The following is a 27,810-nucleotide window of genomic DNA, read 5'->3' as shown; positions in this document are numbered from 1 at the left end:
TCATGAGATAGATATTAAGAAATACTTTTGAAGAAATTTTTTGCACTTTATTCTGAAAAAAATCATCTCAAAACATCATCATCAGGAAAGTAAATTTGAAGGAGCTGTGCCTTCAAGTAGTTAATTTCTTTATATGTCAACTTGTTGTTCACATTATACTCAGTTTTGTGCCTCTTAAAATTTGTTTGTTGTTTTTAGAGGAATTTTGAGTGTATATTTGAATCATACACTGACACCAAAGATGTGCTTTTTCCAGTAGGTATGTATGAGTTTTATTTATACATAATCAATTAGAAGTTGGACTCCTCAAAATTATTGCATTGAGCCACAAACTCAACTTAAGAATTAACTCTTTGATTACATTGTCCCAATGGGATTGCTCTATTGGAGTCATAGAACAAGCATCATTGCCGAGAAAAGAGTGAAGTTCATTGAAAGAAAAGTAAATTTACACTCTTATGGTCTCTTCAAATAAATAAATTTTTAAAAAAAAGTACAAGGCAGAATAAAAGAGGTAGAAACATATGTGAGTTGATGTGATGTGAGAACATTTCTCTGGGATTTATTTACTAATTGTAAATTTGGGGATGATCATAAATGCAAGTTCCTATGTCATAGATGGAGGATAAATGCAGCAATAGCAACTGAGAAAGGATCTAACATCACAGGAACTCCTGATGGTAGTTTAGCTTTTGAGATCTTGGTACACCGCTACATGCCTTTTTCAAATTATTCTTTATGGTATACTTTTGATTGTTCTCCCAGGGCATTAACTTTACACTCAGTAAATATTCCCATATAATCTCCATATATTCCTGGGAGACTTAGAATGGGTGTAATCAATTCTGATTGGATAGTGGGAAGGTAACAATGGAATAAAAATCCAAACAGTCATATCCTGATGATGGAACTGAGAGTGTGAGAGCACATGAAGCAAGTACATAATCTTTTGGAAGACTTTCATAGGGATTCCAGAAGAGGAATTAGTTTCAAAATGATAGCAGAACTTACTATAAACAAAGTGAAGTTATATCAGGCCAGTGAATCCCAAGAACAGGAACTCTGACTATCATTGTGAAAATCACATTATACAAAAGCTAACAATATCAATATGTTTATCAATGAATATTTAGTATGGATCAATTTGAGCATAGTCATAGGCATATAGATTACACAATTAAAGTGCATTTATAAAATGCTAAGTTCTAGGAGTGATTAATGTCTTCTTTGGAAATATTTTGTGAAATTAAGACAATATTAATTAAGAACTAGATGTTTTCTTCCTTAATTACTGACCAATAAAATATAAAATTACCCCCAACATTCTTTTCTATTTTATTCAATTCTAAAAATGCACTTTAGTTATGACCACAAGTTCTTCACTGCCCCTTTAACACCATTAGACCTCAAACTGTAGATGATGGGATTCAGGATGGGAATCACAATAGTGTAAAATAGAGACTCTGTCATACCATGGTCCAAAGTATAGCTGTGGCTTTGCCTACATACATGAAGAGGATTGTCCCTTGAAAAATGACAGTCCACTTAGGTGAGAACTGAAGTGGATAAGACTTTTCACCTCCTTTCAGCACAATGTATCTTCAGGAAGACCAAGAGAATTAATGCATAGGAAATCAGGACTAACAATATAGTAGTTCTCTCAATAGATCCCCCAAAGTAGAAGAGTAGAAGCTTGATATGAGTGTCAGAAACAAGAAATAGTGAGAAGTGGAGGGATGACACAAAAGCCATGTCTAGTTTCATTGGATGCACAGAAGAATAGGCTAAAAGTGGTCACAGTATGCACAGTAGCATACAAAATGCCACCAACATAGAAGGCAATGATGATTGGGACATAGACTCAGGGTGACATGTTAACTGAATACATCAGTGGGTTGAAGATTGCTACACAGTGATCATAAACCATTGTAGCCAAGAGAATGCATTCCGTGGTTCCAAAAGTAATAATCAGAAACATCTGTGTTGCACATCCAAGAAAGGAAATGGTTTTATTTTCTTCCCGGAAATGGACCAATATTTTGGGAGTGTCAACTGAAGAATAGCAGGCACCCAAGAATTTCAACTCTTTCAGAAAAAAAGTATATGGAGTTTTTGAAATGGGTATCCCTAATGTCCAATAAAACCTGTTTCAAATTTCCTGTCACAATAAAAAAAAAAGATTTCTGGAAATATTAAATACAGAGAGACTGTCAGATCAGTATTATATTATTTGTACAGCTCCCCAATATAAACATGATGACTTCAGTTACATACAACTGAATACATTTTGGCTCCAAATCTGATGGCAACCCTAACATTTCAGTTTATATTTATAGGTCCTCAGGGCAATATCCCATGAAAAGGAGAACCTGCCCAATTATATCCTTATGTTTGTTTCTTGGAAAGGAAAATTATATCCTAGGCAGTGATGAGTTAACCAGTGACAAAGAATATCAGCCCAAGTAGATGCAAGTATCAGTTTAAAGTAAATGAAGAAATTGTTTAATATACCTGTTGGCTAAATGAGTCATGTAAAAAAAAAAAAATGATCTGCCAAATTATGTGGTTTCTTTTCTGCTTAATTTTATTTTTAATTTCAACCACTTCTTTTCACATTACATCATATGAAAATTCACAATGGTAAACGAATATTGTCATTTTTACATCAAAAAAAATGATATAGTGGAAATAAACACCCAAGTACTATTCTTACATTTGCTGTAACATGCATGAAATGCATTTCTTTACTGGTCATAATTATAAAATGGAAGCAAACACATTCATGTCACAAGATATTACTAAATTCAAATGAGAAACATTGTGAATATTATTTAGTTTAAAATGTTTCTAGTGACTTAGAAAAGGGATCAGATGAACTTGAATTTCAAGTTGTCTCACAGGGTTTCCTTTTCACACCAAAATATTTTGTCCTCTTTCCTGGCTCTGGTCCCCATCCAATAGTCCTTCAGGAGCAGTGATGAAAGATCAGCAGCAGTGACTCTGGAGGTAGATGCAACTGTGTACAAACAGAAAGAGTAAAACATCTTTTTCTCAACTTCTACTCTAGAGATGCATATCAATAATGTCTTCATTTTTTGGCTTTTGCAGCTTGTATTCAGTTATTGTTGCTCCAATTTTAAATTAATGACAACATAAGTTGTTTCTATTCTATCCCTGCATTATACTTGAGTAGATTTTTGAGGCATTTCTGGCAAGAAGAAATCATGGCTGTTTCATTAATATTTTATACTTGCTTATGTAATCTCTAAAATTACTATGAATTAAATATCACCTAATGACCACTTATAAAATAGTTTATAAAAGTTATTGCTAAAATAATTAAATAATGATCCTTGCCACAAAGTAATGTTTGATTTTTGCTATTATTCCTTATGTCATCAGTTTATTTTTAATTCAGTGGAAGGTGAAGAATAGTGCATGTCAGAACAAACAAACAAAGGAATAAACATTAAAATCTAGTTGAGGCTTATAATGTGTGCAACTCATATTTGGAATGATGATAACATTGAGAACATAATTAACAGCACAGAAATACATATCTGAATGTGATTAGAAGAGGAAATGTTAGTCAGTATATATGCTGTTCTGGTTTGCTAAAGCTGCTGAAATGCAAAATACCAGAAATGGATTGGCTTTTACAATGTTTTTTTTGTTTGTTTGTTTGTTTTTTTAGTTAACAAATTTACAGTTCCAAGGCCATGAAAATGTCAAAATTAAGGCACCAAGGGGATGAGACCATCTCTGAAGATAAGTTGATGGTATCTGAGGTTTCTCTGTCACATGGAAAGGCACATGACCAGAGTCTGCTGGGATTAGCTCCTTGTTTCCATTTCTTTCTCCAAAATGTCTCTGGGATTCTGTCTTAGCTTCTTTCTTTCAGCTCCTGTGCATTCCTGCTTATTTCTCTCTATGCATATGGGAGTCCTCTCTTCGCTTCCACAGGGGCAAACTCTGGATTTCATCTCCTAGCTTCTCTCCCAGTCCTCTTTTAAATGGTTGTTTCCAAAATGTCTCTGTCTCTGCATCTCCAAGCATTGAAATACAAGCATTTAAATATTATAGTGCAAAGTTGTACTATTAGAAAAAGTAGACATCTATATTACAGAGATATGAAGGACAATATAATAAAAATAGTCAATTTTTCTGAAAAATTATTAAGATCCCTATTAGAGCTTCAAAACAAATTTTAAAATTGATGCAAAAGGGGGAATATAAATTTTTTTAAATTACATTCAGTAGTTGTCATGGATAAATTTCCATTTTTTGCTGACGTGTAGGACAAAGAAGTCTTCTTTGCATTCTGTTCCTTACTCCTGATTTTCCTTCAAATTATTTAATTGTTAGTGATGATGTATTGGAATGCCACCAATAAACATTCAGCAAAAAACTTAGATGTAAAATTAGTATGGGTAATTATTCTTTCTTCAAGTTTTACTTGTTTTATATTGAAGTACAATCAGTGACTTCTAGAAAAAAAAGTTATTTCAATCCTGAAAAGAAAAACTCATGTTGGGTTTTGAAGGAGTAAGCAGTCCCTATTTTGATGGCATTGAGAAAAACATCTTAAACCCCAAAGCTATAAATTGTGAAATAAATTGATGCTGTCTTTCTAATCTCTAAACAAGCTTTTCTCATTATCACTGAGAAAATCAGAAAATCGTACTTCCAAAAGTTCCTAAAATATATGAAATATTATTTTTAAAATTATTTTCCAATGTCATCAAATTCTATCCTGAAATTCTGTAGTGCAAACTATTTTTCTTGAATAAGTTACTTGAAATCTACATGAAAATTGATTTCATTATCATTAATTATTGCGAAGTTCACAAGAATGTATTTCTCCTGGTTATATATGGAGAGGATATGAGCTTTTGATCATTAAATTAATTTGAAATGTTTATTCTCTCAGACTTTAACTTTCTTTTCTCATAATTGTTTTAATATAATAAAAGCCAATACATTAAAATAATAAACAAGTGTCACAACATTGTTATTACTGAAAAATCAATGCATCTGCTCTGTAGATGAACTAGGTGACACTGACAAACCTGCCTGGAGAAATTCCAACATGTTTTCCTTGCGATGTCTCAAAAACACCCGTTCATCAGCTGGTGTACACTCCTAGAAACAAGTTACCTGTGCTGTACCAGTCATTGAAAAATACATGAAATTGTTGGTTTTAAAAGTATATATAACATAAGTCAATTATAAGTATTTACTAACAAAATAAGATCATTGAAAATAGTGTGATAAAATAATATACACACATAGCTATAGATATAAATAAGCTTTACATGCACAAAGGAAAATAATTGGAAGAAAATACCTCTAAAGATTAACATTTCAATTTCTTCTTTAACTTTTATTGTATTTCAATTTTTTGTGTAATGAACAATGTTTACTCCTATTAAAATGTCACACTTTTAAATATAAAATTGTAAATATAAACCACCTTGTGGTTAATGATCTGGACTTTCAGCCACAGATGAATTAAGTATTTTTTCAGAAACATCTTTCTTTATCCCAGTCATAAATTAGAGCATCACAAAGGAATACCAAAAAATGCTCTCAACATTAATGGCTACTAAGGGGAGACAACTGCCAGTAACAAACCAAACACAGACGCATTAGTCCTTTGAATTTTATCCTTGGACTCTTGCCAAGTGATTTTCCCTGGAAATTGGTCCCAGAGATGACAAATGTTGCATTATCAGCAATCCCGATATAAGAGGTGCCCTGGCATTATCAGGGTGAAATGTAAGGGATGCTGTCCCCTGCTTGTGGTTACAGTAGCTCCTTGGTGTACTTGTGAGACATAATTTCCAGGTGAACTTTCTGTTTGACCAGGACCTGAACAAAACTTTTCGATTGATTTGTTTTACCTAAAAATAAACAAAAACACACAAAAAATGCATGTTCAAAAAAATCAAACAAAAGTTCTCTATGGAAGCAAATGTTATAGCACAGAAATTTCAGGCTCCTTAAATGATTTAGACATTTTATTTGTGAGACAAACTTTAGTTTGAGAAATTTCTAGACAGAGAAGCTATAAAATGTTTTTCACCAACTTTGTCTCATGGTAAGTATTAATCTCAAAAATAGAGTATTTTAGTTTGTCTTTAAAAAATGGGGATAATATCAGAATTATACACACACACGCACATACACACAATGTAGGATTTACTTAAGCAAATAGGTAAACAGAAATATAGAATTGATGGAATCAGAGTCATCAATCAATGTACATGTATCAGAAATTTATTTTTTGGAGGATATTTGATTAAATAATCTTCTGCAAATCAATAGTTATGGGCGATCTATAACATAAATACATCCCAGTAAAGTAGTCTGAGGTTTAACTTATGATCTGTTACCTGTATTAAATAATATTGCATACAATAGAACAGTAAATAATTCATGAATCTCTGTATCATTGTTTGTTACAGACATAGTACTTTTTTCTCTTTCTCTGAAACTAATTTTAAGTGGAATATATTGTTTATGTGCATGATCGCTGGGTTCAAATAATCTTGTTTGTGACTCTAGGTAAGTTCATTAACTTTCTCATCCAGAAAATGTGTACAAAAGCAGTACCTATGGTATAACATTTCATGTGGATAAATGTGTTAATAAAGTGCCAAATTAATTGTAGTTATGCAATATATAGGAGTCTCTGTTATATAACATACAAATCATGATTTATAAATAATTTATATCTGACAGGCAAACTAAGATTTTTTTATTCATATTTTGCAAATTATCTTTATTATGAATTTTTAGAATCAAACTATTTTCTAAAAAACATACTACATCATTCCAATAAACAAAAACTGCTTTGAATTCATTCAACTAAGTATCACTTTTGTTTTCTCAACAGTTTACAAACATTTGAATGTTATTATGGGAAGTAGAAATAACACAAATGTAACTGAGTTCATCCTTATGGGATTGGCAGAATCAGAAGTGATCCGGCAGGTCCTCTTTATGCTGTTTCTACTGATTTACCTGATTAATGTGCTGGGGAATGCAGGGATGATGCTGATAATTCACCTGGATCTCCAGCTTCACACCCCTATGTATTATTTCCTCAGTCACCTGTCATTCCTTGACCTCTGTTATTCAATGGTCATCACACCTAAAACATTAGAGAACTTACTGACTTCCAACAAGTATATTTCATTCATGGGCTGCTTCACCCAGATGTCTTTTGTTTTTTTCTTTGCTGCCAGTGAATTATTTTTTCTCTCTTCAATGGCCTATGACCACTATGTAGCTATCTGCAATCCTCTGAACTACCCAGTTGTCATGTCCATGAGACTCTGCCGAGCCCTCATCACTGGCTCCTACATGATTGGCTTTACTGAATCCTTAGTCAATGTTGTTTATATGAGCAGTTTGCATTTCTGCAAATCCAATGTAATCTATCACTTCTTCTGTGACTTAACCCCTGTTTTAGCCCTGTCGTGTACTGACACTCATGACACTGAAATCATGATATTTATTCTTGGTAGTTTAAATGAATTGGTGTCTCTTGGCACAATCTCTGTGTCCTATGGGTCCATTGTGTCTACTATCCTGAAAATTAATTCCACTTCAGGAAAACGCAAAGGCTTCTCAACTTGTGCCTCCCACCTCTTGGGAGTCACCATCTATTACACGACTACAATTTTTACTTATTTAAAACCAAAGAAGTCCTACTCCTTTGGAAGAGATCAAGTGGCCTCTGTGTTTTATACTATGGTGGTCCCCATGCTGAATCCACTCATTTATAGTCTCAGGAACAAGGAAGTGAAAAATGCTATCATTAGGCTCATACAGAAGAGAAAGGGCTCCAGGAAATTGAAATGACAGTGATGCTGAACATTTAAGTGCATCTTTCCTTTCATTCCTCTCTGGGTATTTACTTGGTTTCTCTCTAAATAGAGTAGCATCCTTTTATTAGTTTTCTGTTGAGCCATCCTCTTTTAGGCAACCTGATCTGGAACAATAATAATAATATGTTTTTAGAAATATACATAGTAAGTGGAATCCAGGAAATATGTATGAATCCTGTGATTTAAATATCTGTGTTTTTTAGGAAAGTTTATGTGTAAAAATAAAAATATGGTGTTATCCTTCAAATTGGATCACAGAAACCCACAAACATTTCCAATTTCAGATAATTTTATTTTGGAGGGCACTTTGGGATGTTCTTCAGTTTATTCTCTCAAGAAGAAATATAGCAAGTCATGAAGAGTGCTGCTTTGGACTGGAGAATCCAGGGTTTAGTTTCTTGATTTGCCAGCTTTAGTCCTATGGCGCCTCAACTTAGTAAGTCACTGAAACTTTAAATCTATATTCCTTAACTGTACTAGAAAAATAATTTTAAACCCATAGGGTTGTGTGATGGTTAGGTTCATGTGTCAGCTTGGCCAGGTGACCCAGCTGTCTGGTAAAGCAAACACTGGCCTAACAATTGCTGTGAGGACGTTTGAGGCTGGTTGATAAACCAACAGGCTGGTTTATTGGATCATCAGTCAATTGACTGCAGCTGTGACTGATGACTCATCAAAGGGCGTGCCTTCCACAATGAGAGAATGCAATTGGCTGGATTTGATCCAATTAATCAGTTGAAGACTTATAAGCAAGACAGATAGAGGACCTTCACTTCTTCAGCTGCCCAGTGAAGCATTTCCTGAGGAGTTCGTCTAAGTTGCCAGTTCGTTTCCTGAGGAGTTCATCGAACACATTCGTCGAAGATCCCAGTTCATTTCCTGAGGAGTTCGTCGAAGTTGCCGGCTCGTTTCCTGAGGAGTTCATCAGACATTTTCCTTAGAGTTGACGGTTTGTTGATGGCTCTACAGAATTTGAACTCGTGCATACTCACAGTTGCGTGAGTCACTTTTACAATTTGATAATCAGAGACACCTCTCATTGATTCTGTTTCCCTAGAAGAACCCTAGGGTTGTATTAAACATTGAATCAGATGATTAATGGAAATAATTTAATCATATACAAATCAATTATGACTGTGATCATCAAAATATTACAGTCTTGGAAAATTTTGGATACACAAGAGCTTTTGTTATGAAAATGTTCACTGGGTTTTTCTAAATACTTTTGCCTAATCTAATTCATAAGCAAGGAAACAGCTGAAAAGGAAAAAGAGCACTTCAATATTTGGTCTGAGAGCAAAGTAAAATATTGTGATAGAATTAAGTTACAGAAAAAAGTTTGTTTATATGTTCACAGTGAAGAAAATTATGAAAATATTTTGAATTTTTAAAGAAAATAGAAATATCCTAAACATTAGTTTTGTTCATGTTCTTTTAGACTAAGCTGATGTATACATCTGTATATATTATGTATATACACAAGTTTTTTTTTTCATTTTCTATTTCTATTTTGCAGCTTTTGGTTTTCACTTACTATTGTAACCTTTCCAATCCCTTTGTTTTTTAAACTTCGGCAATTAATGTTTTCTTTGTACATGAGTGAAATTAAGAATCTCATCTTGTAATGCTTTAAGACATGAAGTTTTGTAAATTCATGAGGTTCATCTCCTTACAGTAATATTTCTTTTGTGTCTATCTGCTATCCATGTGAAAAACCTATGATACTGTGATGTGTCAACAAACTTCAGTAAATACTATTTCTTCATTTAATTTTGGCATGATTAAAATAATCATTTGTTTTTTCCTTAATTACTACAAGCCTATGTTTTTTAAAAAGAAATAATTTATTGAATTAAATTATTGGCTCATTTGTTTTGAAACTTTTAATACAGAAAATTTGCAAAGCTAAGAATTGATATTGAATCCAAATTTCTTGATATCCCACCAATTTTAGTCACTTGGGTTGCTAAAATTTCCTTTAAAAATTCCTCTACAAAATCTGGAATGGCTTTTTTACTTTCTTCTACTATTCAGTGTTTATATAAGAAAATATGCTTTCTTAATTTTCCTATATTTGATTATTTTCATATAAACTTAGCAGTGGTTGTTAGATATAGTTTTTGCTTTCAAATGACTTGTATTCTATTGAATTATAGGTTTTTTGTAGAATTATATTTGTTCATTTTCTTAAATGATTTTTGAAAATCAAAATAAATTTAAAAGTCTGTTTTAGGAGTAACCTATTAATGAGTTTTCACCAGCTCATCAATTAATTTATTCAAATGATTTAAAATGTTTATTATTTTCCTCCAGATCCAGAATTTATATGAACATTTTAACTCATAATATATAGTATCCTCATAAATTAATGTATTATGTCTTATATTTGCTCTGAACTCTATGTTGTCTAGAATCTGTATTTTCTGAAAATTATTTTCTATTTGTTTGCAATTAGAAATGTCTTTTATAAAGCATTTATTTTTAAATAATGTACTTTTGAACCAATCTCTCATACATGCATTGTGTCTTTTCATATATTTATAAAACCTACATTTTCTGGTCTTTTTTATGAACTCTGTTTGCCTTCTTTCATTTATATATATTTCTATAAATTAGGAAATGGATGCTATTGGTTTTTGTTGGCAATGATGGTCATCGGATTCTCTAATTTTTCAGAGTTATAAATTCAGGAATTGCTCATATATTAATTTAATTCAGACTACCCTTTCCTCTTACAATATATTCTACAAAGCATTTATATTGTTATTAAATAAATGTAATATAACATTTGGACAACATGAAAACACTAGAGTATTTGCACTGTCCCTCTATTTTCTGAGTTTATATCATGCATGTCATATTTTATGTAAGATGTTAAGATGTTGTCTGAAGTATTTTTAAGACAAAATCCTTTTGTTCATTGCGGTATGGCAAAATTCTATGTATTGTAAAATTTGAACTATTTAAATAAAGATAAAATAAGCATGGAATAGAAAATCACAAAATATGAATGGTAGCTTTTGTTTACAAATGATCAATGTTATAGAGTAATGGATTAAAATAGGCAATATTTACTCAGCCCATACTTTGTGCCAATCAAGATTCAAAGGAATATAGGTATGTAATGCCTATAGATAATCTTCACCAGATAAATCTCTGGTAGATTTTTGCCATATGTAATGTTTAATCTCAAGTAATATAAAGCTATCCTGCTACATTTTTAGGCAAGGACTTGGGGGTCCTCCTCTCATATTCTCTACTCACACACCTCACATTGAGTCCATCAGCATATCACATTTGGATTGTGACTATTTCTCAACACCTCCTTTGCTACCACCCTGGCCCAAAAAACCATAATCTCAGTCTTAAAATTATTATAAATCCTTCTAGATTGTCTCGCTGTTTTCTGCCTTGTGCTTATTGAGTCTAATCTCAATGTAGAGGTCAGAGCGTTACTCTTAAAATGTAAATTGTATCATGTCACTGTCTTCATAAAAACCTAGCTGACGTCCCATCTCATTAAGAGTAAAAACCAAAATTTTCTAAGAGCCTTCAGATTCAATATGACATTGCCCTATCCCTTACTTTTATGTGCTCATCCTTTATCATTACTTATGTCATGCTCACGTACATTAAGTATTATGTGCATGTTTAATTTATCATAGTCTACCTAATATAATATACTACAACCACATAACTTGGCAATTATCTGTTTAAATATTTCTTCTGATTCATTCCCTCTCTATTCTTATTGTAGAATTCTAACTCCATGTATATTAAAATGCCTGATATTGCTCCGCAGCTTTGGGAAAATTTCTTCCCACTCTGTTTTTCCGTTAATTTTCTGTTTGGTTTTCTATTTCCTATTGCCAATCTTTAGTTTCACTTATTCTTTTCTCAGCTGCATTCACTCTACCTATGAACCTGTTGAAGGAATTCTTGTTTCTGATATTGTGTTGTTTTGTGTGTGCATTTGAAAATTTATTTCTACCATTTCATTGATACATTATGGTGCCTGTCTCTCTGATGAAATTTCTCATGTATTTGTAAAAGTTGTTTATCCCCTCCACTAGCCTGGCCCCAATCTTCCTCATGAACACCTCATGAACAGAGACCTGCAAAGAAGACATTAAAAATGAATGTAAACCCCTCAGTTCTAGATTTCTCTGCTTTTACCAACTGACACTCATCCCTCACCAGGTCTTAACAATTCTTTGTAATTTAGCTGATTTCTTCATAGCAGCTTGTACTATGGCAACTGCTTTCTCCCATCTGTGACAAGGTGAAACAGTTCAACTATGCCATCTCTGAGTTCATTGCCCCTCCTTGGAATTCAGATTACTTGAATGTATGAAACCTCAACTCTCTGGTGGGCTCATGAAAAGCTATGAATTTTTTATATTATCTGGCTTTTTAAAAATTGATATGTTGTTGCAATTTTTTTGCAGATTTCTACATCCTAAGTAAAAACAGACGTTCTGTATTTTCTTTTAATTTGAAACAAGTGGGGTTGCTTCAAATATCTCCTTCCTTGATAACACCACACTTTCCTGTATAATATCTTTCTGGGATTCTAGTACTGTGCCTTGAAATTGAAATGGAACCTCAGAATCATTATAATTATAACTGATCTCATCTACTTTGCTTTCCCAATATTCTCCTTCTTCTTCACCCTCTTCCTAAATTTCCTTTTCCTCATTTTCTGCTCTTTCTCCTTCTTCCAGTTCCCTCCTCCTCCTTCTTCTTCTACATCTACATCTACATTTACTTCTACCTCTATCTCTTCTCCTCCACCCCTTTATCTTTCTCCTCCTCTTTCTCCTTCTCCTTCACCTTTTTTTTACTATTACTACTATTTTTTATGTCTTCAGCTATTCATCATCCAGGAAAATACCCTGCAATTCTACATATATCAACAGATGATTTGTCAAATCTAGTGTAAACCAATTCTTCCTTATTTTAAAAACATTCGTTTCTCTCATTTCTGCCATTGACTTAAAAAAGACCTTCACTACTTCATAAGGTATGGTCAAAAGACCTGAAAATATGTGGGCAACAGGAAAAGCACATTTTTCTTGCATTCTATATACTGAAGTGCTTACAAGCAGGGACTCTGTTGTCAGGAAACTAAGTTTTGAATGCTGGTGTCACTTATATGAATGATGTGATCTTGAGCCCATTACTTAAAGTTTGTATGCTTCTTTTTCTCAACTACAAGTTGTTATAAGATATAAACAGGTAGTGTATATAAAATATTTATATATCATACAATAACTAATAAGCCACATTCAAGTGCTAAGTGTGACTCATTACCTGACTCACAACTCATTAAACATATATATATATATATATATATATATATTTTTTTTTTTTCCTGAGTAAACTGTGTGTTGCAAGAACCTATGTTTTATCCTGAGGATACAATTGTGTGTACAGACAAAATCTTGCTTTTATTCAAGTTACAGTGTCAGTATAGTGGTAAAGCTTGATAGAAAGCAAATGAACAATGAGAATCAAATAATTATTTCTTTATGGAAAGGTAATTGAGCAGGGACAAGAAGAATGAAAAGTTATTAATATTAGAATTAAATATTCCATTTTTTCCATATTGTCCTGATGAATATGAAATCATGGGAGAATGTTCATTCTCTCCTTTTGGCTTGTACTTTACTAGGAGAAAAGAGAGGAACATGCAATTTTCATGCACATCAACTTGATATCAATTTGTCTAACTTGTTGACTGATTTCTTGGTCACATAATGATAGGTAGGAGTGAGTGCATCCTTGGAACTCATGCTAACTTATTTCTCAAAGAAAGATTATTTTTGTTAATTTCAAAGTGCAACTATGTTGACAAACCAGTTGCATAACCATAACCTTTGAAAACTTGATTTGATTGGTAGAAACCATAAAATGATCCTGGGATGCTGGAAACATCATAATTTTTGTAGGAGATGTATATTTTGAAATACTTTTGAAGTAGTTTATCAACAAAAAGATCATAATTGTGAAATTTACTAAGATGTGTGGTTTCAAATAACTCATTTTTAAAGACAACATGAACTCCACATTAGAGTCAGTGTTTTATTTTTTTTTCAAGAGGAATTTTGAATGCAGATTTAAAACACTCTGCTACCAAATCGATTTGTTCTAATAGTGATGAATTCTCTTTGCATAACTGATTAGAAATTGAGGTCCTGAATACTATTGGATTGGATTTGAATTCAGACTTAAGAATCAACTCCTTGATCCTTGTTTTCATGGGGTTGTTATGGTGGACTCACAGTACAAGCATCCCTGCTTGGAAAAAAACTGAATTTTATTGAAAAGTGTAAATTTCTAGAACTAATGTCCTTTGCAATAAACAAATCTTAGAACAAAAGAAAACAAAGAAGAATAAATAAGGTAGAAACAGGTGCCAGTTAAGGTAGTGTGAAAGCATTTCTCAGGGCTTTGCTCACTGGGTGTAAACTTTGAGGAATGACGACAAATTGACAAATACAAGTTCATTCCTTAAATATAGGGGATAAAGGGAATGCTGGAGAATCAGCAAGAACCTGAATCAAAGGAAGTCCCAAAGGTAGATTTCCTAGCTTTTCAGTTCTTGGTCCATCTGTACATTGTAGCCAGTTGTAAGATATTTTTCAAGCTATATATTTTTTCCTGTGCCTTAATTATACACTCAGTAAGTAATACCATCTTATTTCAATATAATTTTGGAAGTTTCAGAATAGATCTAATAAACTTCTGTAATTGAACAGTGGGAAGGAAATAATGGGGTAAATATTTATTGTTCTGAGCCAAAGCATGCAAAGTCATGTCCAGAGCCTAGATGGATCTGAGAGTGTAAGGGCACATGGAGAAGTGAGGTAACATTAGGAAGTTCTTCACTGGGATTCCAGAAAGTGGATTCACTCATAATGAATGCTGAGAATTTACTATAAATCATGTGAGGTTATATCAAGCTGTCAACTCCTGAAGATTTCTGGGTAATTATAGTAAATGAAAGTCAAATTACACAGAGACTAATAAAATCATAGTGAATTCACTCATATTCTTCAACTGCATCCTGTATGTATTCAAATCAAAGGGCAACCTTGACATTTTACTTCATATGTATATGTCCTGAAGGCAGTGTCCTGTGAAAATAGAGTCCACACAATTTTGTCCTCATCTTTGTTTCTTGGAAGAGAATAATAATATCCAGAGCATTGATGCAGTCAGTATTAACAAAAAAGTTGTGCCCAAGTGGATGAATTCCCCTGTGTAATTTAAAGGAAGAAATGGCATCATTCACTTGCTGGTTAAAATTTAAAAAAACCTGCCAATTGACATATTTATTTCTAGTTCATTTCTTTTCAATTTTTATATCCTTTTCTTACATTATCTTAAAATTTATAAACACAAAAATGATTATTGAGATTTTTAATTCCAAAATTGTTATAGTGGAAAGTATACATCTCAATATTAGTCATACTTCATGCACATTGTAATTATAAAGTGTGAGTAAACACATTCACATCACAAAATATTATTAAATTTGAATAAGAAACAGGTGTGAAAATTATGCAATTTTAAAATGTTTAAAATTTTAGATGATGACAAATTGGCATGTTAGACTCACATTTCAACTTGTCTTACCAGTCAAGCTCTTAATACCAATTTTGTGCTGTTTCCTGGGATTGATGTTTCCATTATTCCTTCAGGAATAGTGGTGAACAGGGCTGCAGAAAGTATCCTGGAGGCAGATGCATTGTGTTTGCAAACAAAAGCAGTGAAATGGCTTTTTTTCCAGTTTTTTTCTTGAAATGCATAACAATAAATTTCCCTTTTTGCTCTTTGCAGTTTGTTGTAACACTATTGTTGTTGTTCAAATTTTAACTTAATAACAACATGAGGTGTTTCCCTATTTATATGCTCATTATCCCTGCAAAGTCCTTGGATGGATTGCTGAGAAATACTTTCACCAAAAAAGAAAGCACCGACATTTCATTAATGTATTTCAGTTGCTTATGTAGTCTCTAAATAACTATGAAATAAATATTACCCAATAATCCTTAATTAAATTGTTTTTAAAAGCTATTGCTGAAACAAGTCAATCATGAAATTTGCCCCCAATATTAATTGATATCTGGTAATCTTCCCTATGCCTTCAGACTTTTTCTTATTCAGAGGAGTGTGCATGCCAAAACCAAAAAGTTAAAAGGCACCTGTAAATGAACTGAGAATAATTAAATCTAGTATCCATAAATAGTAGCAAGATTTCAGTATGGTGCCTTTGGTTTTTCCCTAAGTTTGTTATATACCAACGTGTTTGAACCATTATTAACCCCTGTATTTTCCAGGACCCATAGGAGTAAGTAAAGCATGTGTCATGAACTGGGCCAGGCAGCATTCAGGGGCCTTCAAATGATTTATATGTATAACATGAAACACACCAAGGTTTCATCTTATTAAGATGTTCATATGTCAAGAAGAGAATGTGCAAACCGTCTTAAAGTTACTGGAATGAGAAGTAAACTACATCTTTATTTTCCAAGAAAGTCTCCCACAGAGCTATGTGAAAGATTTTTCTAATAAATATAATAAATGGCTTCATAATCATGGGGTTAGATAAGAAAATATGCTCATTTGGTCCAGATAATACTAGAGTGAAAATACGTAATTAAGCTAAATTCCAATTTCCGTGTACATGCAGCCAAATTACAATGTTTCATGAAAACTCACACATGAAGAAACCTTATAACAATATCTAACTTTGAGTGGCTATATTAATAAAATAAATATTAATAATATATTTTTGTATTAATGCATTGTTGAACATAACAAAAAATACATTCTGTTCAAAAAAAATTCTTCATTCATTTTCTCTCTACCCCTAAGTTTCTCTACCTGTCTCTCTATATATATCTTCAAATAATCCATGGATTATATACAGAAATATTTACTGATGAGTTTTAGGGACAAAACAGGGATTAGGGAGATAAAAAGAAGCACAGTGAAAGGAAATAAAATTAGGCAACTACATTTTGAAAAATGCATCAGTAGGTTGCCTACTAAGGGGATCTATTACATAGTACATCTTGATTAACACTCATCAGAAATTTCAACATCTTTATACCTCCAACCTTCATTTCCCTAGCATGACTGAGACAAGGCAGCAATTGTGGAGGATTAAGACCTCTTTATCCCTGTATTGTAAAATCCAATTTATCACCTATTAAGAATGTGAACTTGGGAAATTAAATTACTCTGTCCAAACCAAAGAATAACTAATAATGACCCAAATTTTCAAGCATGGCCTATTCAACTTCATGAACATGGTGTCATCACATGGTGCTTATTTATGAGATGTGCTGAAATATTTGTATTAAATTAAATTTTTGATTCCTTGTGATTGATGCACAAAATTGAAACACTGAGTCCAAATTTTATTTATCTAAAATAAATAGGCAATTGAAAATCATTTTTTTAATTGAAGCATTGAGCAATGAATAGGTCTTAAAAAAGGAGCAAAGTATTTCTTCTTTAAGTTATGTGCATATTTGTTACATGAAAGTATTTATATATTAAATATCATTCTGTTGAGTATAAATCCAGTGAATATCAATATTCTATGCTATAAGTGATGAAAGTGATTCTTCTCTGTCACCACATTCTGCTTATGAACATGTCAGTGGTATAGTAGTATGTTTTACTTAAATTCTCCAGATACTCTTGACAATATAATTTTCAGACAATTCTTGGAACTGAACTTTGCTGTGAAGCAAGAAATTGGTTTACAAATGAAGGCATATTTTATAGAAAATCATGATCACACTACAGAAATTCTTTACATCACAACAAGAAACTGAAAATAGAGTAGAGAAAGTTTATGGTGTTTAGCCATTTCATCCATTTTGTTCTGCCAAAAGGAATTCCTGTTAACTAATATTTCATGACTACTAAACTGGTTGTGTTTATGTGTAGTTGATTTCACTTATAGACGAAAAGAAGCTAGAAAAATATAGATCATAAAATTAAAAAAAAAGATCAGTCTGAAAGATTCAAATAAAACCATTTTCTCAAGACTCACAGAGTTGGATATCATAAAATAAAATGTCCATAAAAACACATGTATTGTTGTTATTAGAGCTAGGAATTAATTTTTTGGACTTTTTTTTATATAACCTACATGGCAATCTACATACTAAATAATTTAGCATCATTTTATACATGACATTCTCATGCCAAACTGGATGTATAATTTTACCAAATCACACAGTTAACAGAGCCAGGATTAAGCTCAGATTTCTCTGACACCACATGCTAAGCCAATTGATCATATATGCAATCCCATTCTGACATGCAAAATTCTGGAATCATTATTGCTTAGAAGCAATACCATCTAAAGCTCATCTATTTGTATTCTTATAACTCCATCAAGCTCAAAAGACAATGGAATTTTAAAAATAATAATAAAATAAAATAAATTTTTGATCAATGAGGTAACTAGTAAATTCGATCTTAAATTCATTTATTATCCTCTGTTAGAAAATAAAATTATGTTAATGAAGTGGCATACATCAAATATGAGGTTGAAAATTAATTTTTTCTATCCTTAATAATTTGCCTAATATTTAAATATAGCCCCTTATTTCTGCTGTCCTATTCTATTATCTGTCATCAAGAAAAGTATAGCAAATTTCTGATTTAGAGCTCTAGTGACTTAAATACTTAGAAAGATCCTCATATTTTTCCAGCTACCTTCCCTAGAAGCCATTGACGTCTGGAAAACCTGTGTTAGCTGGGAAAGCACATGGCTGGCATCTGCTTGCTCCCAGATTGTGTTTCAAAATAGCATTCTCTAAAATGTCACTGTCAGCTTTCAATGACCATCTTCAAAATGTCTTTCTAAGCTGCAGCTGCATTCTAAAATGTCACTCTCAGTTATCCAAAATGTTGCTCTCAGCTGCTCTGAGGTCCTTCTGTTTATGAGCTTTTTTATATAACTCCAGTGATTAAATCAAGACCCACCCTGAATAGGTGGGGTCCATATATCCATGGAAATAATCCAATTAAATATTTCACTCATAGTTGATTGAGTCACATCTCCATGGAAAAACTAAATCATCACTAATACGTCTGCCCCCATAAGATTGTAATAAAGAACATGGATTTTTGGGGGACATAATACACTCAAACCAGCACATAAACATATGGATAAAGGTATTAACAGGAGAGGTAATAGTAGACAGTAGTCAGATAACTGTACTATTCTATGTGTTAGAACATGAGAATATTAGATCTGGTACAGTAAAAGGACACATTTTTTGTGTGTATTTTACATAGTCTATCTTTGTTGGGGATCTAATATACTAATCAATAGACCATACTAGGATATGGATATATATATCTATATCTATCTATCTACATATATATATATATATATGTTTCATATATATATATATATATGAAACACTTAGAATAATTTTGAAAAATACATGAATGCCTGGTCCCACAACAAGAAATTATAACTTAATGGATAGGTAAAGCTGTTCATGGACTCTGAATAAAATAAAGAAGTATGGAAATATGATATTGGTAGGGAGGCCTTTTGGAGAAATTATCTATTAATGAATCCCAAATTGATCTATGGATTCAATGCAACCCCAATTTAAATTGAAGTGAAGCTTTTATTTTTTGCAGAAATAAACAAGTTGATTTTACAATTAAGATAAAAAAGCAAAGGACTAAGATACTAAAAACAACTTACAAAAAGAATGAAGTTAGACAATTCACGTAATCAGATATTAGCACTTATCAAAAATTAAAATAATCAGAGTTGATATTGCTGAAAATTTAGATACCTTGATCAAGGGGCCTGAATAAAGAGTTCAGAAATAAATTCATCCAAGTATGTAAAGATTGGTGCCACCATTAAGGGCTTGAAGGATCCAGGGGTGTGATTGTATCAAATTCCTATGCAACACTCCTATTTGTCCTGTGCAGAAAAGAGATGAATTTTGGAAGATGACAGTGGATTCTCATAAAATTAACCAGCTCATTATTCTCTTGCAGTTGATGTTTAGACATGCTATCATTGCTTGGACAAACTAACACATCCTCAGGTACTTGGCATGCAGCTATTGATCTGGCAAATATGTTTTTTCTCCCAATACTTGTTAATTGGATTTCAGCTGGAAAAGTTTGCAAAAATACTGCACTGGCCTTCCTCATGGGCATAGAAAATCTACAGCCATATATCATAATCAATTCTGCAGGTGACTTGATTGAATTACCCTTCATACAGTTCCATTATTAATGATATGCTGACTGGACCTATTGAGCAGAAGTAGCAACTACTTTAGACTTATGGTAAGACATTTGCATGTCAGAGGATGGTTAATACATTGAAAATAAAAAAAAAAAATTCAGGGGAGTTCCACATCAGTGAAATTTCTAGGCATCAAATGGAGTGGGCAGTGTCAAGGTATCCTATTTCAGGCAAGTGAAAATGTGTTGCATCTGGCCCCTCCTACAAACAATAAAGAGACAGAATGTCTAGTTGTCCTTCAAGGAATTTTGAAACAACATATTCCTCATTTTGGTGTGCTACTCAGGCCCATTTATCAAGTAACCCAAAAGCTTCTAAATCTTGAACCAGAGGAAAAGGAAGAGACTCTGAATCAGGTCCAGACAGCCAGACTGCTGTGGAAACTACTTTAACCTAAACTACTTTCTGTGGACTTATAGAATTATCAAACGTAATTGTATTCCATAAACATTGCTTCTGCTAGAGGAAATCACTTCACAACAAATAAAAAAAAAATGTGTATTAGATCCATGTTCATAGGATTCACCGACCTTAACAAGTTCTCCATCGTCTTGAATCAGTAGATTGATAGAACTGTGGAATGGCTTATTGAAGACTCAATCACAGTGCCAGCAGGGGAGCAATACCTTGCAGGGATGACTAAATGGTCTTTGGGGTCATATCTTCTCTAAATCAATGTCCACTCTGTAGTATTGTTTCTCCCATAGCCAGGATTCAATGGCCCAGGAATCACAAGGAAGAAAAGGGAGTGACACCAATCACTATTACCCATTTGATCCATTGGAACATCTTTTCTTCTTATCCCTGTGACGTTATCTTTCACTGGCCTAGAAGTCTTCACATAGAGGAGTGCTTCTTCCAGGTGACACAACAATGATTCTATTGATATGGAATATAAGACTGCCATCTGGCCATTTTGTTCTCTGTATGCCTCTGAATCAATAGCCAGCAAGAGAATTACTGTACTGGTTGGGGTTTTTGGTCCTACTTACTGAAGGGAAATTTGACTGCTAATGGAGATAAGGAATAAGGCAGTGTAGGTCTGGAATGTAGGCATTCCCTTAGTATTACCATGTCCTATGTTTAAATTAATGGAATACTACAGCAACCCAAACCAGTCAGGACTACTAATGGTCTATAGCCTTTAGGAATGAAGGTTTAGGTCATCCCACCAAGCAAAATACCATCAACAGATGAGGTGTTTGCTGAGGGTAAAGGAGAATTGGAATGGATAATGGTTGAAAGTAGTTTTAAGTACTAGCTATGACCATGTGACCAGGTGCAGAAGGAAAACTTTTGTTATTAATTATTTACCCTATTTTGTTATGAATGTTTAAATATACATAACCACACAAACACACACACACACAGAAACCCACAGGCATATATGCAGTAACTATCTTTGTTTTCTTCCAGCTCTTACTCCCTTATCATAAAACATAAGTTGTATTAACTTTATGTCATAGTATAAAATTTATAGAGTAAGACCAAATATCACTCTGGACTTGCATCCTCTTCTGGGGAAATGGTTAGTGCATTTTCTGTTGTAGCAGAAGTATGACTATGCTATTGTCACTATTTGGGGATTAATTATGGGTTAATTTGATGTGTACTAGTGCCATGATGATAAGAAGTTGACTGTGAAGGTTAAATTCATATTTCAAGTTGGGTGCATTATGTTGTACAGTGGTTTGGTCAAGATAGTGCTGGACTTATTATCACTGTGAGTGTATTTAATAGATGGATTTGCATCTATAATAAGTTCATTGTATCCACAATTCATTGCATCTACAATCAACAAAGGAGATTGCCCACATTAATGTGGGGAGTCTCCCCATCCAACTAATTAGAGGATTTAAAATCAGAAGTGAGGATTTCAGAAATCAGAAGAATTTCTGCTTCTACTTAAATCAGCCTGCCTCTACTTGGAAATCAAATGTCACTTTCAATTCACAACCTGCCCTAAAGAATCAGACTTGGCAATCCTCCTGGGCAAAATGTGAACCAGTTTCTATAACAAATCTCTTACTATATAGCATGTTAGTTCTGTCAAAAAGTCTCTTAGTTTGCCAGGCTTCTATGACAAATACCACACAAAGGGTTGGCTTAAACATGAATTTATTGGCTCAAGGTTTTGAAGGCTAGAGGCCCATCTTCAAGATATCAGCAAGGCTTCCTTTCTCCCCGAATTCCAAAGCATTCTGATGTTGGCTTGCTGTGATATTTGGGGTTCCTGTGCTTGTATCTCTGCTTCTTGCCACATGGAGAACTCTCTCTCCTTATGTCTGCTCTTCTTGTTTTCACTAACTTTGGCTTCTGCCTATGTACAACTAAGTGAAGATAATGTAAGAAACTGACCATTTGTCTTGGGATAGAATATATATTAAGTGAAATTAGGAATCCACTACTTAATAAATCAGGCCATTGACTTGAGGCTTGCTCTTATGAAACCTAGGGCTATAAACAGGAGGCTGAGTTTTCCTATAATTATGCCTAAGAGGCACCTCCAGGGAACCTATTTTGTTGCTCAGATGTGGCCTTTCTCTCTCTAAGCCCAAATCAGTAAATAAATTCATTAACCTCTCCCCCATGAGGGACATGGCACCCAGGGGAATGAATCTCCCTGGCAACATGGGACATGACTCCGAGGAATGAGCCTCGTCCTGCAGCAACAGATTGAATATGCCTATTTGTCCAAAAAGGGGGAAAAAGTAAGGTAACAAGCTGAGGTTACAGTGGCTGAGAGTTCCCAAATAGCATCGAGAGGCTATCCTAAGATTTCTCTAATGCAAGCTCCAGCTAGATATCCCAAATGGTCACAGTATGCCAGGCCCTTACCAAAAGTAGTCCCCAAATACCTAGGTCCCTACCTGAGATTCTATAAAAGATTCACTCACTAAGTTTTATCTCTCAGAAACTTAAATCCACCAGAATGTTCCTATGCCAGATGTCTTAAAACCCAGAGGCAACAGCCTCTTTAAGAACAACAATCAGATGCAGCCCCCTCCATACCATCAACCCCCTTTTCAATATGATCAGGTTAGGGTGGTCACTGCCTAGACACCCCTTAAGATGGAGAAAGAGATTAAGTGAGAGGAAGGGGTAGCAACAAACAAGGTAAGATTTAACAGAAGTCTATGAATACTGAAACTTTATATAAATATATACATTTTTTTTTAGATGCTGGGGTGTTTGAACAGCTAGGAAGAGGTAAATAACATGGTGGAACTGTAACCTATAACATTCTTTGAGATTTGCTGTATAGCTACGCATTGAATTGTGCTTTGAAAGTCTTCACCTTTCTGGATATATCCTGTATTTCATAATAAGGAAAGAACTGAAACTGTGGAACTGTAACTGATAACAATTTTTGAAATTACCTATTTAACTGCTTGTTGAGCTGTACCTTGAGAGTTAACACCTCTCTGTATTATGTCATACTTTACAATAATGGAAATAGCTGAAGTTGTGAGACTGTGACCCATGATATTGTTTGATAATTGCTCTCTAACTACTTATTAGATCATAAGAAAGTTATCACTGCTATGTAAAATGTTAAAGTTCACAGAAATGCATTAAAAAACAAAATAGCAAAGAAAAAATAATAGAATACTTAATCCATGAGAAGCAGCATTACCTTAAGTGGAATAACATAATCCACATACTGTCAAGCTGAGCTGAGACATACAATGTTCTGGATCTGACTCAAGCTTTGGAATTAAAGAAGACACATTGAAAAATGATTGCTTCATATTTTAAACTAATCTTTCTGACATTTTGCCCATGTTGTGTGATATTATAGTCATTCCCTTTGCCAAAGTATCAGGAAAGGATTTAAGGGATGAAACTTTCGTCATAGAATTGTGAAGTGGATTTATAGAAGAGTCCATCTTGAGAGCAAAATCTCCTTTTCCTTTAGTGTAGGCTTTGTTCTCAAGGAAATCATACACAGAGTGAACCAAAGCTGGTGATGCTTTCATCATTTCAGGAGTTAATAATAACTGCAAATATTCATTTAGATCCTTTTTTCTCTTTCCTAAAAAAATCTCTGTCCATAATATTAAAAGCTGTTTTACCAGGAAGTTTCAATATGCTTGACAGATTTTCAAATTCTTCACTCAGTTTGATGTGGAAGTCATAGAAATGCTATAACAACAATAGTTTTTCCAAATCTCCTCACAGGTTGGATTGCACTGGTGTACAGTAATGGCATATAATGCATATGTCTTGTCATGATCATTACAAACACCAGTGTCTGAAATGTAAACATGAAATTGTACAAAGTCATCAGCAGAAACATCTAAATGTCATCTAAAGACACATTTATGCTTTCTTTATAGGGCCCAATAAAAGATTCTCCATCATCATCATCTGATTTCCTGAGACTAGGATATTTTAACATATCCAGTTCAGCTAGCATGTGTCTGAAAAGAGGGCTGCAATTATCATCTCGCAGCATAAACTCATACACCTTCCTTTGAATGTTTCATAGATTTCAGGGGTTGGATCTTCACGATTCAAAGTATCTTCTAATTTTGCTACCTAATAGTCGTCAAAAGTAACTCTTTATGATAAATGCTGTTTATAAATTCCAACAGCAGCTGCTCCTAAAAGAACTTTGGTTTAGTTTGTTTAATGTTTTCATCATTCTGATGACTTAATAAAACCTGTAGCTACAATTGGGCTATAACCCAGTATCCTTCCACTATCACCCAGAAGAGATTTGCTTGATCTCCAGTTTGCTGAATGAAATCCATAAAAAGTTGTAATGCAACATTTCTTTCAAGGAGTTCTGTGCAATTTTCCCAACAATGGCTGCCAGTTACACAGTATTTATTTCTTTGCCTTACTGAAAGTGCTATATTCTTAAGTCTTTACAAGTAATCTAGTAATAAGCTATTTATTTGATTTTTTAGTAGTGTTGCTATCATCATCAACTATATCTAGAGATCTAAGATACTGTATTTCTTCTGCTTCCTTATCTTGGACTGCCTCTAGATCTCCAATATTGTCACTCAATTGAATAATGTTCATAAAAACCTCACAGTTGTGAATGGAATCATGGATCATCCATATGAAATACTGATTAATATAATCAGGATCAGTGAGTTGACTTATTAATGGAAGAATAACTCTCTGGCAAAGTGTCACATGATCTTGCTCTGGAAATCTCCAGGATTTAGCAATAAATATAATAAGACCTTATGCAAATCCCTTCATCTTTATGAGAAGTACAGATTAGATGGTGGCAAACTTCATTCTACTTACAGCTTCAACTTCAAAGAAGGTACTGCAAGATCTTTTGCTGTACCTTGTACTTGATCATCTTTCTCTGTTATTTTCTGTTGAGCTCCTCTGAACTCTTGAAGGTGTGTGCCAAAATCATTTACAATGGATGTACTAAAACAAAGTGGCCAGTCTATTTCTATTAACCTGATTAGATAAAAGGATAACTGTTTGGAAGAACCAGCAATCTTCAAATGCATGGCAGAATATTTTCCTAGTAAGAAACTGAATGAGTACAGTTTGAAGAATCTACATAATTTCAAGAAGAAAAGACCCATCATCACTTAGCATATAATAAAAATATTGGACATAATCTTTCGAGAAAAACTGGATAACTGTCTGGAGAGTTTAATCAATTATATTGGCACCCATCAATCATTTATTACTCTTAATAGCCCTGGTTTCCCATTTCATTTCTTCTAAGCACTTAGGAACCCCAGTTGATACTGGAGGAAGAAATGTCTTCATGCTGATCTAGGTACTTCTCTGCATTTGTTTTTCCAATCAAAAGACTAACCATAAAATGCCCACCCAAACAGCAGAGGATATAAAATGCCAAATATATCACTACCTGTCCAAAGGTTACTACATAAAGGATAATGCCAAGGCTTACCCATCCCCATATGGAAAGATTAGCATCTGTTAACATTATCACATCCCAGAGAAGTGACCTCTTCCCTGGTTTCACTGCATGGCAACAGCTTCAGCAACAGACATAACTACCTTGGATGCAGCCATCTGCAACAACTGCTCTTTCAGTTTTCTCCTGGGTGGTGGTTTTACTTGGCTTTGCTGGCTTTCTCCTGGGTTGGCTATTCACGCTTGTGTTTCTGAGGGTGTAGATTAAAGGGCTTAACATGAGTGTTAACACAGTATAAAACACAGTTACTGCTTTGTACAATGGGAAGGTGATCATAGACCAAATATACACAAAAAAACAGGGTGCAAAAAAAGATCATGGTAATATGAGAAGTACAGGTGGAAAGAACCTCTCACTGTCCTTCAGTGCTTTGAGTTCTGAAAGAGCAATGGATGAGGACAAGGGAGATGATAAGAATAGAAAAAGTGAGCATACATAGCAATGCACTGCTGGTGGCACAGAGTCCAAGATGTAAGTGTCAATGCAGGAGAGTTTTGGCAGAGGGTGGGGATCACCTAGAAATGGTCAATAACACTGGGGCTTCCAACAGCAACCAGAGCATGAAAATGATTTGAATCAAAGCATGAAGAAATCCCCTAGCCCAGGACATGACAACCAGGAGGGCACACACCCACCGGTCAATGTAATCTGGTACTGCGAGGGACTGCAGATGGCCCTAGGGGTTATAAGCTAATACAATGAGCTGGAGTATCTCATTTCCTCCAAGGAAATGATCTGCAAAGAGCTGAGTCATGCATCCACTGAAGGATATAGTTTTCTTCTCAGTGAATAAGTCAAATATAATTTGGGGGCCATATTAGAAGAGAAAGAGATATTTAGAAAGGACAAGAAAGACCGAAAAAGTACATGGGGGAGCCTAGGGCTGGGCTGTTTGCCATTGCCACTACAATGAGAAGGTTGCCTGCAAGGATGAGAAAGTAGATCACCATGAACACAAAGAATAAAACTTTCTGCACATCTGTGTTCTATTTTAGGCAAAGCAGAATTAATTCCATCACAATGCTTACTAGCTCCATGAATCCAATTTGGCATTTGTATAATTGATTTATCTGCAAATAGCACAAGCATTGCAAATTGATAATATTTTAATTCAGTTTTTTGAGATATATTCACATACCATGAAATCATCCACAGTGTACAATCAATTATTCAAAGTACCATCATATAGCTGTTCATTCATTGCTACAATTTTTTTAATGTTATTGAGATAGTTCACATACAATACAATCATCCAAAGATCCAAAGTGCACAATCAATTGCCCACAGTACCATCATACAGCTGTGCATCCATTATCACAATAAATTTTTATTTCAATTTTTAGAACATTTTCTCACTCCAGAAAAGAAAAAAGAGACAAAAAAGAGAACTCAAATCCTCCCATAACCCTTACCAACCCCCTTCCACTACTGACTCGTAGTATTGGTATAGTACATTTGTTACTATTGAGGAAAGAATGCTAAAATACTACTAACTGTAGTACATAGTTTGCAATAGGTGTATTATTTCCTATATACCCATCTATTATTAACTTCTAGTTATAGCATCATATATTTGTTCTAGTTCATGAATGAGATTTCTAATACTTGTACAGTAATCACAGACCTTGTCCACCACAAGATTCACTGTTTTATACATTGCCATATTTTAACTT

At 33.7% G+C, this 27,810-nt stretch overlaps 1 protein-coding gene and 1 pseudogene across 7 annotated transcripts in view; both read right to left on the bottom strand.

The window, feature by feature from the left end:
• Window positions 1–2,568: 2,568 nt before the first annotated feature.
• Window positions 2,569–27,810, bottom strand: part of LOC119517152 (syntaxin-binding protein 5-like) — an 82,858-nt gene continuing 57,616 nt past the window's right edge. For 2 of the 7 annotated variants that reach the window (XM_037813727.1, XM_037813723.1), the window contains exon 3: window positions 2,569–3,016. In XM_037813727.1, the coding sequence (XP_037669655.1) occupies window positions 2,986–3,016 (31 nt within the window). In that variant the 3' untranslated portion in view covers window positions 2,569–2,985. Of the gene's footprint in view, window positions 3,017–5,069; window positions 8,477–19,744; window positions 19,879–21,676; window positions 22,542–26,220; window positions 26,325–27,810 lie in introns of those variants that run through there. The other 5 variants (XR_005213499.1, XR_005213500.1, XR_005213497.1 and 2 more) reach the window with 5 other exon arrangements.
• Window positions 23,825–26,290, bottom strand: LOC119517150 (annotated as a pseudogene).

This window comes from Choloepus didactylus, chromosome 21 (assembly GCF_015220235.1).
Source record: "Choloepus didactylus isolate mChoDid1 chromosome 21, mChoDid1.pri, whole genome shotgun sequence".
Taxonomy (NCBI): Eukaryota; Metazoa; Chordata; class Mammalia; order Pilosa; family Megalonychidae; genus Choloepus; species Choloepus didactylus.
Note: the sequence above shows the minus strand (reverse complement) of the source record. Positions and strands in the feature narration are given on the sequence as shown.